General features: G+C 42.1%; 1 protein-coding gene across 2 annotated transcripts in view; it reads left to right on the forward strand.

Moving 5' to 3' along the window:
* Positions 1-16,779, forward strand: part of Ttc28 (tetratricopeptide repeat domain 28) — a 436,243-nt gene that overhangs the window by 8,010 nt on the left and 411,454 nt on the right. Inside the window, exon 2 of one of the 2 annotated variants that reach the window (XM_031337381.1) lies at positions 5,421-5,693. The exons of the other annotated variant lie outside the window; for it this stretch is intronic. Coding sequence (XP_031193241.1) covers positions 5,421-5,693 — 273 coding nt within the window. The remainder of the gene's footprint in view (positions 1-5,420; positions 5,694-16,779) is intronic. 2 annotated transcript variants of the gene reach the window in all.

A 16,779-nucleotide genomic window follows, 5' to 3' on the forward strand; every position in this document is an offset into this window, starting at 1 on the left:
CAAACCAAACCAAACCAAAACAAAACAAAACAAAAAACAGCTATGCAGGCTGGAGAAATGGCTCATCAGTTAAGAGCACTCAGAGTCCTGAGTTCAATTCCCAGCAACCACATAGTGGCTCACAATCATCTGTAATGGGATCCGATGCCCTCTTCTGGTGTGTCTGAAGACAGTGACAGTGTACTTACATACATAAAATAAACAAATAAATCTTAAAGAAAAAAAACTAGCTGGGTGGTGGTGGTGCACGCCTTTAATCCCAGCACTTGGGAGGCAGAGGCAGGCGGATTTCTGAGTTCAAGGCCAGCCTGGTCTACAGAGTGAGTTCCAGGACAGCCAGGACTACACAGAGAAACCCTGTCTCGAAAAAACCAAAACCAAAACCAAAACCAAAACCAAAACCAAAACCAAAAAACTATGCAAGCTCCATATGAAGCCTATGAGAGTCTTCATTCAATGGTCCCATATTGATTCCACCATTATATAACCTTAAAATATACTCCCAGACTACTTCTTGAATGAATAAATGAATATTATTAAGTTCCTTAGTAGTGCAGTTTAAATCTTCTGTACACACTCCCTGTCCCACCTCCAAGAGCCTGCTTAGCTGTATGTTTGGGTGGACACTGGGGAAGGTCATTATGGGTTGGATAATATAGGAATATTCCCTTAGGCAAAGCTGGAGAGGGCAGTGCTGCTGGGGCTGGAGATGGAGGTGCATCCTCTCTCTGCTGAAGGTGGAGAGACTACTTGTTTAGGTGACATGAGCCCTTCAGAGTCTGAGTGTTCAAATTCCTCAGCCTGTTAAGGTCTCCCCAGACATTTCTATCCATGTTATAGACTCCTAGCATTGGTTCTTTGTCCCATTGCTGTTGTCTCTACCAAAGTAGTGAACCAAAACTAGAATGGATCCCTGGAGAGATTACAGAGATTGTATCATCATCAAGGACTTGAAGTGGTTTTAGCACATTTCCCTTTAACTCTTTCGTTTGGCATGTGCAAAAGACAGATGGATCATAATAGTTGACTCTTGAAAGCGTAATCAGGCAGTAGACTCCAGATTGTAGCTGCTGTACTGGATGTGTGCAGTTACTTGAGCAGATTAGCACATCTCCTGGTACATGGCATGCAGTTACTGACGTAGCCTTTTTGTCAAGATCTGTCAGTAAGAACCACAGAAGCAATCTGCTTTCAGCTGGTGAGGCTAGCATTACACATTTACTGTTTTACATCAAGGAATATTAATTCTCCATCCTGTGTTATGACTTATTTTAAAGGGATCTTGATCATCTGTCTCTTCCACAAAATGTCATTGTGTCCCACTGTATTGATACATTATGTTGATTGAATCAACTGAACAGGAAGTAGTGACATAGAAGAAACTTAAAGCAATAGAATTGATATTATAAAGGAATTGTTAAAAAAAGTTAAAAAAAAAAAGGATCTGTTAATAGATTGGCGTTGGAGACATTGAATCACACAAAGTACAATTTAGCATTGTCTTCCAAATTCCCCAAAGATAAGTAGTATGCTTGCATTAGTTAGGTTTCCATTGCTGTGAACAGACACCATGACCAAGGCAACACTTTTTTTTTTTTTTGTTGTTGTTTTTTGAGACAAGGTTTCTCTGTATAGCCCTGGCTGTCCTGGAGCTCACTCTGTAGACCAGGCTGGCCTCGAACTCAGAAATCTGCCTGCCTCAGCTTCCTAAGTGCTGGGATTAAAGGCAGGTGCCACCACTGCCCGGCAGACCAAGGCAACTCTTATAAAGGACAACATTTCATTGGGGCTAGCTTACAGGTTCAGAGGTTCAGTCCATTATCATCAAGGCAGAAAACATGGCAGCATCTAGACAGAAGGAGCTGAGAGTTCTACATCTTGTTCCAGAGGCAAACAGGAAAGACTGGCTTCCAGGCAGCTAAGAGGAAGGTCTCTCAAAGCCCACACCCACAGTGACACACTCCCTTCATTGAGGCTACACTTCCTAATAATGCTACTCTCTGAGCCAAGCATATTCAAACCACCACAATGCTAATCAGGCCTGTTTGGGATAAATAAATTTACAATGCTACTAAGATGTTCACCAAGGTTGACCAGCCATTAGACTCATTCCTAAAGAACATTCCTCTGACATGGTTGAGGAGGCGGTGCAGGGCCACAGCCAAGGTAAGTCCTGGTCTGCCATAAGCCTCAGTTCCTTTCTGGGGAAAAGCATAATTCTGCCAGAATATGTGTTAGGAAAACTTTCTATTTGAGGCCAGCTTACTTGAGCATCAGTTCCAGTTGTCCTGGTGATTCAGTAAAGAGCTTTTTCCCACTGGGAAAGCATATTATTCAATTGAAGTAGCAGCCATTTTGGATTTCTTGGTAATGAATTTGCATAGCAGAGGTGTGGTTAGAGTAGGAATGGGCCCCCAATCCCAGAGGCTCATAGATTTGAATGCTTGGTTACCAGGGAGTGCTACTATTAGGAAGTACAGCCTTATTGGAGTACGGAAGGCCTTGTTGGAGGACTTATGTCATTGGGGGTGGGCTTTTTCAAATGCTCAAGCCAGGTGTAGTGTTTCTCTCTGCTGCCTTTTGATCTGGATGTAGAACTCCTTCTCCAGCACCATGTCTGCCTGCATGCCACCATGTTTCCCACCATGGTGAAAACGGACTGAACCTCTGAACCTGTGCATTCTAATGAAATGTTGTCCCTTATAATAAGAATTGCTACAGTCATGGTGTCTCCTCACAGCAATAGAACATTTACCAAGATAGCAGGATAGGAAATAAATGTAACTAAAACTCAAGTGCCATCTACTTCAGTGAAATTTGTAGGAGTCCAGTGGTGTGGGGTGTGCAGAGATATTCTTCCTAAGGTTGCACCTTGTCACACCTACTACCATGCAAAGAAAGCACAACTGTGCACAAAAAGCACAAAGCTTATTGGTGCTGTTTGGACTTTAGAGACAGCACAATCCTCACTTCGGATGTTAGCCATTTATCAAGGGACTCAGAAAGCTGCTAGCTTTGAATGGAACAGGAGAAGGCTCTTCAGCAGGTTCAGGCTGCTATGTAGGCTGTTCTACCACGTGGATCACATGATCCAGGAGACCTGATGGCATTTGACAGACATATCAGTGCCAGATAAGGATTCTAGTTGGAGTCTCTAGCAGGTCCCTTATCACAGTGCAGACCCTTGGGTCTTGGAGCAAGCTTGGCACCACCATCAACATCAGATAGCTGTTCTTTGGTTGAGGGCAGAACTTTGGGCAGTGCATACAAGTTGTATATTCTGCTTGGAAGGAGAAATGGCCAGATGTGTGGTTATTTACTGATTCATGGGCTATAGCCAATGATTTGGCTATGGTCAGGGACTTGGAAAGAGCATGATTGGAATTTAGTGAGAAAGACTTTTGGAGAGGGCTGGTGAAATGGCTTAGCGGTTAAGAGCACCGACTGTTCTTCTGAAGTTCCTGAGTTCAAATCCCAACAACAACATGGTGGCTCACAACCATCTGTAATGAGATCTGACACCCTCTTCTGGTGTGTCTGACAGCTACAGTGTACTTATATGTACTAAATAGATAAGTCTTTAAAAAAAGAAAGACTTTTAGAGAAGAGTTATGTATCTAGATCTCTCCAGGTGGGCAAAGGATGTGAAGATACTCATGTCCCATGTAGATGTTCATTGAAATGTGACTTCAGCAGAGGAGGGATTCTGAAATCAGGAAGATAGGATAACATGTTCTGTGGACAAGCAGCGTCTTCTTTGCTGTCCCTGTGAGCCCATAAACAAAGTGGCCATGGTGGCAGTAATGAAGGGTATAGATGGATATGGATGGGCTCAACATCATGGACTCCCACTCACAATGCTGATCTGGCCACAGCTGCTTAGTACCAGGTCTGCCAGCAGCAGAGGCCAGCACTGGGCTCCAATATGGCACCATTCCTAGGGGCTGAGTAGCCAGTAACCTGATGGCAGATTGATTACATTGAGACACTTCCTTTGTGGAAAGGAAGAAGTTAAGTTGTTCTTGTTTGCAGATGTCTCTTTACATCCATCACTAACAAAGACTTTTAACCTGATGAATCTGTCTAGTCAGGTATCAGGGTACAAAGTTAGCCTACAATAAACAGTAGCATTTCTGTATACCAATCATGAACTAGCTAAAACAGAAATCAGGCAAACAATTATATCCACAGAATCCTAAAAAGAATAAAATAAAATAAAATAAAGGAAAGAAAGAATAACCTAATCTGAGCCTATCCTAGCCAAGGAAGTAAAAGATCTCTAGAGAAAATTATAAGCAGTGAAGAAAGAAGTCGTAGAAGGCATTATAAGATCAAGAGTATTGTTGTGATTGACAGAGTAAATATTATCAAAATGCCCATGTTAACTGTACGTGTCATTTTTCTGTGAAAAAAACGCACCATGACCAAGGCAACTTACAGGAAGTTTATTTTGGCTTATGGTTCCAAAGAGAGAGGAGTCCTCCTGTCAGGGTTGGGGTGGCAGCAGGCATGGTGACTGAAGCAGGGTGCTGAGAGCCTGCATCAGGAGCACAGAGCAGGGCAAGAGAGAATGCTCAGAATGGCCTGAGACGTTCTCAGTCTGCCTGGAGTGGTGTGCTGGATCGCCTAGATGTTTCCAAGTAATATAACCAGTGGGGGACCCAGTGTTCAAATACATGATCCTCTAGGGGACATTCTCATCCAAACCACCACATTCCACTCCTCAGTCCTCACAGGTTCCTAGCCATATTGTACTGAAAAATACATTTAGTTCAAAGTTTCCAAAGTTCCTATACTTTTTCACAGTTTCAAAACTGGCTAAATTCACTTCTGCATCTCCATGACATCTCTTAGTTGTAACCTACTATAAAATAAGAAAAGCACATACTTCCAAAATACGATAGCATGCAGGGTGTGGTGGCACACACCTTTAAGTCTTAGTGCTCTGGAAGTAGAGGCAGGAAGATCTTTGTGGGGTCAAGTCCAACTTGTTCTACATAGCAAGTTGCATGCCAGCCAGGACTAGAGAGACCATATCTTAAAAACCAGTTCTACTTCTCTATCTAGCCTCTTCCTCTGGGGAACCTGTCTGATCACTGGTGGCTACCATAACTGCCAAGGTTTCCACATGGGTTTTAGATATCCCAGTCCAGCTTCATGCTTTTGTGACAAGAGTGTTAGCCACTGAGCTGTCACCCCAGCACAGCTGAGTGAGTGTATGTTGCAGGTACTGTTAGCTGTTTCAAGGAAAGCTTATGGTTTAGACAAGAGTTAACTTAGAGAAGCAGCATTGCTTAACCCCAGGTTCAGGAGACCTTGCCTCAGTGAGTAAAGATGAGAGAGATCAAGGAAGATGCCTGACATCAACTTCAGGCCTCAGGCATCTGTGTTGGAACTTACAACAATTTCTCTGTTTGTAGATTCCTCTCTTTGGTGCTAAGGTCCAGAGAAGTCCTGGTGAGCCAGCCCTGAGCAAAGCTGAATTTGTTGAGAAAGTTCGTCAGAGTAACCAGGCCTGTCATGATGGAGACTTCCACACAGCTATTGTTTTGTACAATGAAGCCCTGGCAGTTGACCCTCAGAACTGCATTTTGTATAGCAACAGATCTGCAGCCCACATGAAAACCCAGCAGTACCACAAAGCGCTGGATGATGCAATCAAGGCCCGGCTCCTCAACCCCAAGTGGCCAAAGGTAGCATTTATTCACTTTCACAGACGTGCCTGTTGTGATTTCTTATTTTTGGATAGCATTTCATTCATTCAGTACAGATATACATTCATAAACTCGGGACCTCGGCAAAATATACTGCGAGCAAAACTCAGCAGCCATCTCCCTTTTCAGTGGGGCGTAAGTGTGTCCACGATTCTTTCTTTTCCTTCTTGATGAGTTACAGGATCCATTCAGGTTTTAGACACCTTTTCTTTTTTATCCATACAAAAGTTTTAGATGTGGTATAGTGACTGTATGTATCTCCTTCAATTTAAAATGAACTAATTTACCAGGTAGTGGTGGTGCACACCTTTAATCTCAGCACTTGGGAGGCAGAGGCAGTTGGATCTCTGTGAGAAGTTTGAGCCATCCAGGTCTACAGAGAAAGTTCTGGGACAGCCAGGGCTACACAGAGAAAACTTGTCTCAAAACCTCCAAAACAAAACTAATTTTTTATACAAGTACCTGCTTATTTATTTATTTATTTTTGGTTTTTTGAGACAGGGTTTTTCTATAAGCCCTGGCTGTCCTGGAACTCACTCTGTAGACCAGGCTGGCCTCGAACTCAGAAATCCGCCTGCCTCTGCCTTCCAAGTGCTGGGACTAAAGGCGTGCACCACCACGCCTGGCCTAGTACCTGCTTATTTTAAGAATGCTATTTAGTCAGGGAAATTTTATCAAAAAATAAATCATAATTAATTATATTCCCTTGAGCGAGTTGTTGATTTTGTTTTGTGCATAAACTTAATAATAGCAGTACATTATATATACACATTGGCTTAGTTAGTGTTTTACTGCTGCAAACAGAAACCATGACCAAGGCAACTCTTGTAAGGACAGCATTTAATTGGGGCTGGCTTACAGGTTCAGAGGTTCGGTCCATTATCATCAAGGTGGGAGCATGGCAGCATCCAGGCAGGCATGGTGCAGAAGGAGCTGAGAGTTCTACATCTTCATCTGAAGGCCACTAGGAGAAGACTGGCTTCCAGGCAGCTAAGGTCTTAAAGCCTACACCCATAGTGACACACCTCCTCCAACAAGGCCACACCTCCTAATAGTGCTACTCCCTGGGCCAAGCATAGACAAACCATCACACATCACACATATATGTATGTATAAATCATAAGTTGGAAAATAACTTTAATTCAGGATAAATAAGCTGGGAATGGTAGCATACATGCCACCCAGCATCCAGGAGGCCAAGGCAGGAGGATCATGAATTTAAGGCCACTGCTTTAGTTAAGACAAAACTTAACATGTGTTCAAAACATGTAACCTACCAAACATCATAGTTGGTCTGCCTTTAATATGCTCAGTACATTCAGGGTGGCGGTTAGGTCACCACAAGCGGGGTGTGGTCCTCCTGCTTGGAATTCTTGCATAAGAAGGAAGACTTCGGGTCTGGGGCTATCCTGGCCTTGTTAGAAAGTTCTCTAAGATAGCTTGGGCTGCGTGGCAAGCCCCGTGTTAGAAACAACCAGTGGTGCCATTTCTGCATAGATGTGCCAGTGCAGGGCTAAGACTGCGGCGTGCAGTACTCGGGGAGGATGAAGCCACAGGTCATGGGAGCTGCAGTGCCTAGATGCACATCTCCTTCACAGAGGAGGCAGGGGACATGTGTTTGCTTGAAGTCAGTCCCTGACATTCCCACCAATTTCATTAAAAGTTGGGCTTTGCAGTTTGGAGGATCACCTTCCTCTCAGATGGTTTGAAATCGAAGTGGCAAAATAGAGACAAAAAGATAAGGCAGCCAGGAAGGAAGACTGTTGGGAGTTGCCAGCTGGTGGGCACCGAGTAAGAAACTCTGGGGATGTGCACATCTCCAAATGCCGCATGTCTCCTCCCCGATCCTGGCCTCAGGACTCAGTGATGGGCACACCCATACATAGGAGGTGCTAAGAGGGCACCTAGTTTTGAATCTTTCTAGGTACACATTTATACAGCAAGTCCTTTTAGGAGTCAGCTCTCTCTTCCACCTGGTTGAGACAGGGTCTCACTTTCTGTGGTGTTGCTGTTGGTACTCTAGGCTGGCTGGCTCATGGCTTCTGGTGATTCTCCTGTCTCTGCCTCTCAATTTGCTGTAGGATTGCTGGGATTCCAGCCTTACCCAGCAGGGATGAGGGCACGAGGCCTCTCTGTGGCTGAATAGATGATACCTTGGCTTTAGTCTTCTCTGGTGGGCGTGCACACACCCGCACACACTAGCAGATAGCACAAGCGATTCTTGTGTACTTTTCACCTGCAGCCCCTGGTTTTAACATTTTACCATATTTGGCTGATAGTTCTCTTTCTGACGATATCATTTTTACTATTATTTTATGAACCATTTGAGACTAAATGGAAGACAGATTGTCTTACCACTTCTAAACCTTTCAGAATATATTGAGAATATTCTGCTATATAACCACAATGCAACCACTAAACCAGAACATTAATATTAATATGGTAATGCTGTCCAGTTCATACACCCCATTCACAGCTCAGTGATTGCTCAAGCAATGCCCTTTGTGGAAATAATTTATTTTTTGGCCTAAGATCTACTGTTTGGAAAGAATGGTATCAGATTCTATATACTTGAATATAGTCTCAGACCTATAGCACCTGCCCACGTTCTGAGTAACTTACTTGGTGTACTAGACTTCGTTGGCTAGTTACTTTTCTATTGCTGTGACGGCACCCTGACCAAGGCACTTAAAAAAGGAAGGCATTTAATTATTGGAACCGGGGTTTGCTTACAGTTTTAGAGTGTAAGTCCGTGAACATCTCCTAATCCCACTAGAGAATAAGATCACTACCACGATTTTTGGGCCAAATTTGAAGCAAGTTGTATTAAATACTAGCCAGGAAGGTGGACGCTGGCTAGGTCCACACCTAGGATTGCCAGAGAATGGTAGCGAATTACGTTAGTCAGGTGCTTGTAAAGGAAAACCTACATACAAGGCTACATATGTTGAAATGGGAAAAAGCACACACCCTGACATACTTCCTGCCAACATACCTTCCACCTAAATGTGTACATCCTGTGTAGCTGGGACAACCAACTTTGTTATAGAAGTCAAAACACGTGGTTTGTTATCTTACATGAACAGCCCCCAGCATTCCAGAAAATCACCTGTCCTTGGGCAAGTGGGCTTACAGGTCAGAGGCCTTTTCACTTTATATAGATGACTTATGCATAGTAATTAAAACTTAAAACATAACTTTAGCCCTCATACATCATGTCCAGGAGCATGCAGCAGGCAGGCAGGCAGGCAGGCTCTGTGCAGTGTCTGAGACCTTAGATCTGGTCCTCAGCAGTAGGCGTTCTAATGTATGAGCCTTTGGGGGCCATTGTCATTCAGACCACCACAGTTTCTAAATTTGCCTAAGAAGTTAGGCTAAAGGGGGCTGCAAGCTAATTACAGTCTCATGCATGTATACACTCACCTTTCCAAAATATCCAAAGTCTCTTGACTTGGGTTTTGTAAAATGAATCATTTGTTTTCTTACTCCAAGAGGCAAGACACAGGCTACAAGTCACTATCAAAGTAGAACTAACAGTTCGGTGTTGGCCGTTGGGACTCATTCATGGTCTGAGAGGGCTCTGAAGGGCTTGGGAAGCTCCAGCTCTGAAGCTCTGCCATTCATAGCTCATTTAGCCTTTCACAGGCTCAGAGTGGCTCTGCACAGCAGCTGCTGCTGTCTTCAGTAGTCATCCCATGGCACTGCACTTACAGTTACAGTGTCTACTGCAGTGGAGCTGCACCTTCACCAATAGCTCCTGCTGGCTCTCCTTGGGAATGCTAACCCTGCTACATAGTGCCAACCCTCGATTTTTCTCCATGCAATATCACCAAGCCTCTCTTGGCTCCAAGCGATTACGCCTCAGTGATCTGTCCCTCCCTCCCTCCCTCCCTCCTTCCCTTCCTCCCTCCCTCCCTACCCTGTCTTCTTCTCTCCCTCTCTCCCTTCCTCCCTCACTCCCTACCCTGTCTTCTTCTCTCCCTCTCTCCCTTCCTCCCTTCCTCCCTCCCCTGTCTTCCTTTCTCCCTCTCTACCTCCCTCCCTCCCTCTCTACCCTGTCTTCTTCTCTCCCCACCCCCTTTTTTTGAGGCAGGGTTTCTCTGTGTAGCTCTGGTTATCCTGGACTGGTTTCGAACTTGTAGACATGGCTTGCCTCTGCCTTCCGAGTGCCAGGATTCAGACACTTCCCTGCTTGACTCTGGCCTTTTCTTACTCACAGCTGACTGATGCTCTGTTCTAGCAAAGGTTTCACTTTAATGGCTCTTGTCTCTTAGTAATCACAGAAGGGTCTTTAGCTTCAGCTGACAAGAGCCATAGCTACTCCATTCAAAATATCAAGTGGTCTCAATAAAATGTTTTAAGGGACTCTAAAATTGACCATTGGAACTTCAAAAGCTAGGCCTCCATGTCTGCACCGGTCTGCACAATAGCTTCTAAAGCTTTGAACATTAGATTGCTTTTCTGGCCCAACTTCCCAGTATCCTTTTGAAATTCTCTGTCCTTGAATCTGGGTCCCTCAACAGTTGGAAATGTCCCACAGTAGCTGTCTCTCATTGAGGTGGGGCAGCAACAATCAGTCCACAAGATGGCTTGCCTGCCTCAGTTGTTCCAATGTGATGCTTAGGGCCTGGAAGTTTCCCAGAGAGCTTATGGTCCTTATAGTACAATGAAAGCTTAGAAATACTGGTTCTGCCATCATGGGAGGCCTGAGCAGCAGCAACAACAGGGAAACCAGGCCAGCAAAAAAGCAAGGTAATCTTTCTGATATACACTTAAGAACTAGGATTGCTCCCTGCTGCTGTCCACAGTCAGGTGGGCCTTCTCACATTGACAGGGCAATCAGAACAGTTCCTCAGGTGAGGCTCCCTAGTCAAATGATTCTAATTTGTGGACATTTGACATTAAAACCAATCATAAAAATCCATATGTTGATTTCTGGCTATAAGAGAAACAGTATCATATATTGGATGCTGATTCAAACCCTGCCTGAGTCCTCTGGCTATTGCCACCCAAATGGCATTTTAGCTGTATCTTCAAAAGGCCATTCCACAAGTCTATCAAGCCAGCTGCTTCAGGATTGAGGAGGAAATGGTCAGACAGTGGATTCTGTGGGCATGAGCCACACTGCTCTTAGCTGTGAAAAGTGTTCCCTGGTCTGTTTCAGTGAGAACAAGCACTGTTCTCTCTTCAAAGGAAGTGGTCCATTGAAATCGCCCTGGGGAAAAGTGCCATGTTGAGGACTCAGTGTTGGCCTCTGCCGCTGGTAGATCTGGCACTCAGCAGTGGCTGTGGTCAGAATGTAAGCCTTAATGAGTGGCAATCAGTGCATAACCTACATGCATTGCCACCATAGACACTCTACTTTGCTCATGGTCCATTGTGCAATGACAGGCTTGACTAGAGAAGGAAATTGGCTGTCTATAGAAGGGGGGTCATTCTATCTACTTGATTATTAAATTCTTCCTGTTCTGAAGGTACCTGTTGATAAGCATTTACATGCAACACACATGTCTTCCCATCCTTTGCTCATTTGGAGAGATATAGACATACCTTCATCCACCAGAGAGCTCCTACAGCTGATAAACACCTTCAGCAAAGTGGCTGGATATAAAATTAACTCTTAACAAATCAGTAGCCTTCCTCTACTGAAAGGATAAATGGGCTGAGAAAGAAATTAGGGAAACAACCCCCTTCACAATAGTCATAAATAATATAAAATATCTTAGGGTAACTCTAACCAAGCAAGTGAAAGATCTGTATGAGAAGAGCCTCAAGTCTCTGAAGAAAGAAACTGAAGACCTCAGAAGATGGAAAGATGTCCCATGCAGACTCCCCTTACCCTGGGCTGTGGATAGAGAAGAAAAGAATTTACTGAAAGGCATGAAATGGAATACTGCTGGAAGTTGTGCTTCTTACGTCAGATTATTTCAGGCAGAAAAAAGCACGTTATATACTTTTATTAAGGGAGAAGGTAAATAACAAGAAATAGTTTCTTGGGGCTTTAGCCTTTTAATAACTTAACTCTTAGATTTGATATTAACAAATCTGTTTGTTTTTTGACTTAAATTTTATTATAGATATGCTTTAAGAGATTTTAAGTTTATGGGTATGTATGTGTGTCTGTGCACATGGTTGGGGTTAGGGTTAGGCACCAATGGGGGCAGAGGCCATCTGATCATTTGTAACTAGATTACAAACAATTTTCCCTATGGATGTTGGGCCTTGAACTTGGTGCCCTAGAAGATTAGTACATCCTCCTAGTCACTGAGCCATCCAATCTTTGATATAAAAATTTTTGCCAAGCTGAAAGAGGTACTTTTATATTTATATTTTGTAAATAGCTTGTATTAGGGTTTGTTATAAAAGAACCATGATCAAAAGCAATTTGGGGAAGAAAGGATTACTTTTGCTTACATTTCTACATCAGTTTGTCCTGGAAGGCGGTCAGGCCAGGTACTTCCTCTGCCCACAGGTCAGTCTGGAGGGGCACTTTTGTCAGTTGAGGTTCCCTTTTTCCAAAAGACTCTAGCTTGTACCAGGTTGACATAAAACTAGGTTACACATGGCTATTTCTGGCTTTAGTTTTTTCTGCTAAGTTATAGTCAGGTATGCTTTTTCTGTTTTATCTTGACTGTGTAAGTTACTAATGCTATGTTTTTACGCTCCAGTACATTATGTCTGAAGTTCCTGAGCTTGTGCAAGTCAGGTTCATACCCAAAGACATATCTGTAAAATGCAGAAAGACAGAAATTTCACAAGGAGTTATGGGTGGTTAAAATAACTCTTTGTTCCCAGTTTAGTAAAAGTATTGTTTCCATTGTGCTCTATTCTGTTTACCTTCTGTTGTGTTACATGGCTCATTTTAGGTTAGAGAGATACGTTACTCATCCTGCATTTAAAATAGCTTGTACTTTTTAGACAGCAGCATTTCTACTGTCCCAGCACAGTTCGAACAGTTGTAATATTAATCACATTTGTAATTTTTACTATTTATGTGAAAATGTGTTTATCTTTTACCTTTCTTGTTGAAGCAAAAGTGTATTACAAATTGTAAATAAAATCAAATTTTTATTTATACTTGATTTATTTTTTTCATTATGTCCCTTTATAAAGTGATTTTGTAAATGAATTTTGAAATGCTGTACAGGAAGAAAGGTAAGGGACATGATTACATATTAGGGTGGATAAAGAACTAAGCATTGTGATGGATCCCTAGGCAACAGGCTGTGGGAATGTAGCATTTCTCATCTGTGTAGTCATGTAACCACCATGGAGCCTGAGCTGGGTTTCCTTTTAATCAAGTCCAGCTGTTGGTCTGGGAACACACTTTCCTCAGGGTATTGGGATGTGTTTCCTTCATTCCTACAGTGTCTTAAACTTCTACTGACATACTACTTGAAGTGTGCTGCTGGACATAGCCCCTGGAAACCTTCAGAATAAAGAACATGGCATGACAGCATTAAGGTTTTAAGTTTTTTTGTTTTTTTAGTTTTTTGAGACAGGGTTTCTCTGTATAGCCCTGGCTGTCCTGGAACTCACTCTGTAGACCAGGCTGGCCTCGAACTCAGAAATCCACCTGCCTCTGCCTCCCAAGTGCTGGGACTAAAGGTGTGCGCCACCACTGCCTGGCTTGGAGAGATCTTTTTAATAACTTAATGAAACACTTGAAAGCTATAGAAGAAGAAATGATACCCAAGCCTAAGAAAGAGTCAGTCTTGGGGCTGAAATCAATGAAATGGAAACAACCAAACACCAATATAAAGTATCCATGAAATGAAGAGTTTGTTCTTAGAGACAACAAGATTGAAAAACCTTTAACAAACTCAATGGAAAGACACAGTGAGAGGATTCAAACTAATAAAGTTATAGATGAGAAGGAAGACATTGATTTAATTCTGGGAATTATAAAGACATAATAACATAATAATATACACTGAGTTAATTCAGGGAGTCATAAGGACATATTTTAAAAATATGTATTCCCACAAACTTGAAAACCTAAAAGAAGTGGATGAGGTGTTTTGTTTTCTTTTGTTTTTAAATATATGACCTACTGAAGTTAAATCAAGATGAAATAAACAATTTAAACAAATCCGTAACCCCTGTAGAAAGAGAAGTGGTAATTAAAAATCTGACCAAGAGCCAGTGGTAGTGCATGCTTTTAATCTCAGCACTTGAGAGGTAGAGGCAGAAGATCTCTGTGAGTCTGAGGATAGCCTCATCTGACAGCTAGGGCTACATAAAAAGACCAAAAACCCAAAAAACCAAAAACCAAAAAACTAAAAACCAAAAAACCAAAAAACCAAAACCCCAAAAAAACCAAAAACCAAAAAAACCCTGTCTCGAACAACAACAACAACAACAACAATAACAACAACAGCAACAACAACAACCAAGCATCACCACCAAAAATCTCCCCACCAAAGAAAAAAGCCAAGAGCAAGAGGCAGATGAATTAATTTAGCACAGAATCTACCAGACCTTCTAAGAAATCTCCTCATATTAGTCCATGAAGTAGACACCAAAGGAACCCTTCCTAATGCTTTTTATGAAGCCACTGTTACCTAATGCAAAGAAAAACATACAGAGACAACAAAATAAAATTATAGACTGATTCTTTAGGAACATAGATGCAAAAATTCTCAACAAAATTCTTGCGCTCTGAATTCAATGACACATAAAAAGATTATCCACTATGATCACGTTGGCTTCACCCCATGACACAGGGGTCATATAGTCATCAACAAATGTTGATCAATAAACACAATTCACTGTATAAACAGACTGAAAGGTGACATCCACATGATCATCTCACTAGATGCAGAGAATCTTTTAATAAAATCCAACGTACCTTCAGGAAAGAAGTCCTGGAGAGACTAGGGGTGCATACGTACTTCAGCATAGTAAAGGTGATTTATCATAAATCATAGACAACATCATCATAAAATGGACAAAACCCCAAAAAGTATTTTTACTTCAGTTAGGTACAAGAGAAAGATGTTCACTCTCTGTATAATACTTGGAGTCTTAACTAGAGCAACAGAGAACTATTTTATCTCCGAGAAAGAAAACAGTGTTACTTTGAAATAGAAATGTTGTGCTTTCCAAATGTAAAACTATTTCCATGTTTATAAAGTTCCGTACCCTGTGTTAGTCTCTGTATGAGGTAGCAGATACATCACATATGCATTATACAAACACTCAAACCATACAAGTATAATCTGTGATCATTTACAAGCTTATATGTGCATGGCCTGTTAGCAAGACCATGCAGAGTAACAGGCAGACACCTGGAAATCATGACAAAGTAGATGTTCATGCAGTAATACCTATTGATAGATAAAATTATTGAACTTTGTTTATTGATATCATGCTCCTTGACATTTCAAAATTTAATAATTATTTGTGATTATTTGCTTCACTAAATACTTGTACTAGAGGTTAGATTGTACCAAAATAGCATACTATTTTTTAAAATTTCACTTTACTATTGCACCTATGACTCCTGGTCTCTTTGCTAGGTTTTCTATCCCCAGAGTTGTCTCCCTTTGTGATTTCTTTATTGTTTCTATTTCCATTTTTAGATCCTGGATGGTTTTGTTCAGTTCCTTTACCGATTTGCTTGTGTTTTCCTGTAATTCTCTAAGGGATTTTTGTGTTTCTTCTTTAAGGGCTTCTACCTATTTACCTGTGTTCTTCCGTATTTCTTTAAGGGAGTTATTATGTCCTTCTTAACGTTCCCTATCATCATGATGAGATGTGATTTTAAATCAGACTCTTGCTTTTCTGGTGTGTTGGGGTATCCAGGGCTTGCTCTGGTGGGAGAACTGGGTTCTGATGATGCCAGGTAGCCTTGACTTCTGTTGCTTATGTTCTTGCCCTTGCCTCTCACCATCTGGTTATATCTGGTGTTAGCTGGTCTTGCTGAACTGTGGCTTATCCCTCCTGCAAGCCTGTCTGTCAGTACTCCTGGGAGACCAGATCTCTTTGGGAGGAATTTGGGTATGCAGAGCTGTGGCACAGGGTCAGATTTGGGGTGCAGATAGAAACCAGAAGGATCCTATCCCTGGTTGTTCCTTGGTTCCTGTGTCCTGATGGCTCTTGGGGCCAGGAATTTGAGCAGAAGTGGTGGTCTTACCTGTGCTCACAGGTGTGTCGGCACTCCTGGGAGACCAGCTCTCTCCCAGCTCTATTTGGATATGGAACACTGTGGCCAATTCACTTTACTGTTGAGGGCTTTTGGTTGTTGTTTTGTTTCTATTTATTTGAGATGGGGTCTCGTTGTGTAGCCCTGGCTGTCCTAGAACTCTTTATATGGAGCAAGCTGGCCTAGAACTCACAGAGATTCTCCTGTATCTGATCTGGATTAAGGGCAAGTGCAACCAATCAGCACATTGGTTTTTCTTGATACTGTTTAATTTATGAACAAATTCCTATGTTGTGATATTCTGAGGTATATTAGGAATGTATAAAATCATTGAATAACATTGATTTTACTTTATTTTGTATAAGCATTTTTCTTCTTGAGGCAGAGAGCTATTGAAAAGTCAGACAAAAATAGAATGAGACTTTTTAGCTTAAATAATGCTTATTTTCATTTAGCCTCTCTCTGTGCATATGTATATATAGTCTATACACACAGTCATATATACCTTTTACAGACTTTTGAAAAAATTTTGAGATAGAATCGCACGTATTCCATGTTGGCCCTAAACTCACTGTGTAGCAGAAGATCCTCGGAACCTCTCTGATCCTCCTGTTTGTATCTCTCAAGTGCTGTGGTCCTGGGGATTGAATCCAGGCATGCTAGGGCAGTAATTTGTTGGCAGAACTACATCCCTAGCCTCCATAATATATTTTTAAAGTCCTGGCAATTTAGCATTTTAAGTCAGCCTTTGCAGCGCTTTTGCAGTCAGATGTAAAAATTAAATCTAAGCTTAGAGTCAGTTATTTCTTCTGCAAGGGTGACGGCATATCAACTATTTAAAAAATAACTACATCCCAGCACTTGGGAGGCAGAGGCAGGTGGATTTCTGACTTCGAGGCCAGCCTGGTCTACAGAGTG

The sequence above is a fragment of the Mastomys coucha genome, unplaced genomic scaffold (assembly GCF_008632895.1).
Source record: "Mastomys coucha isolate ucsf_1 unplaced genomic scaffold, UCSF_Mcou_1 pScaffold22, whole genome shotgun sequence".
NCBI lineage: Eukaryota > Metazoa > Chordata > Mammalia > Rodentia > Muridae > Mastomys > Mastomys coucha.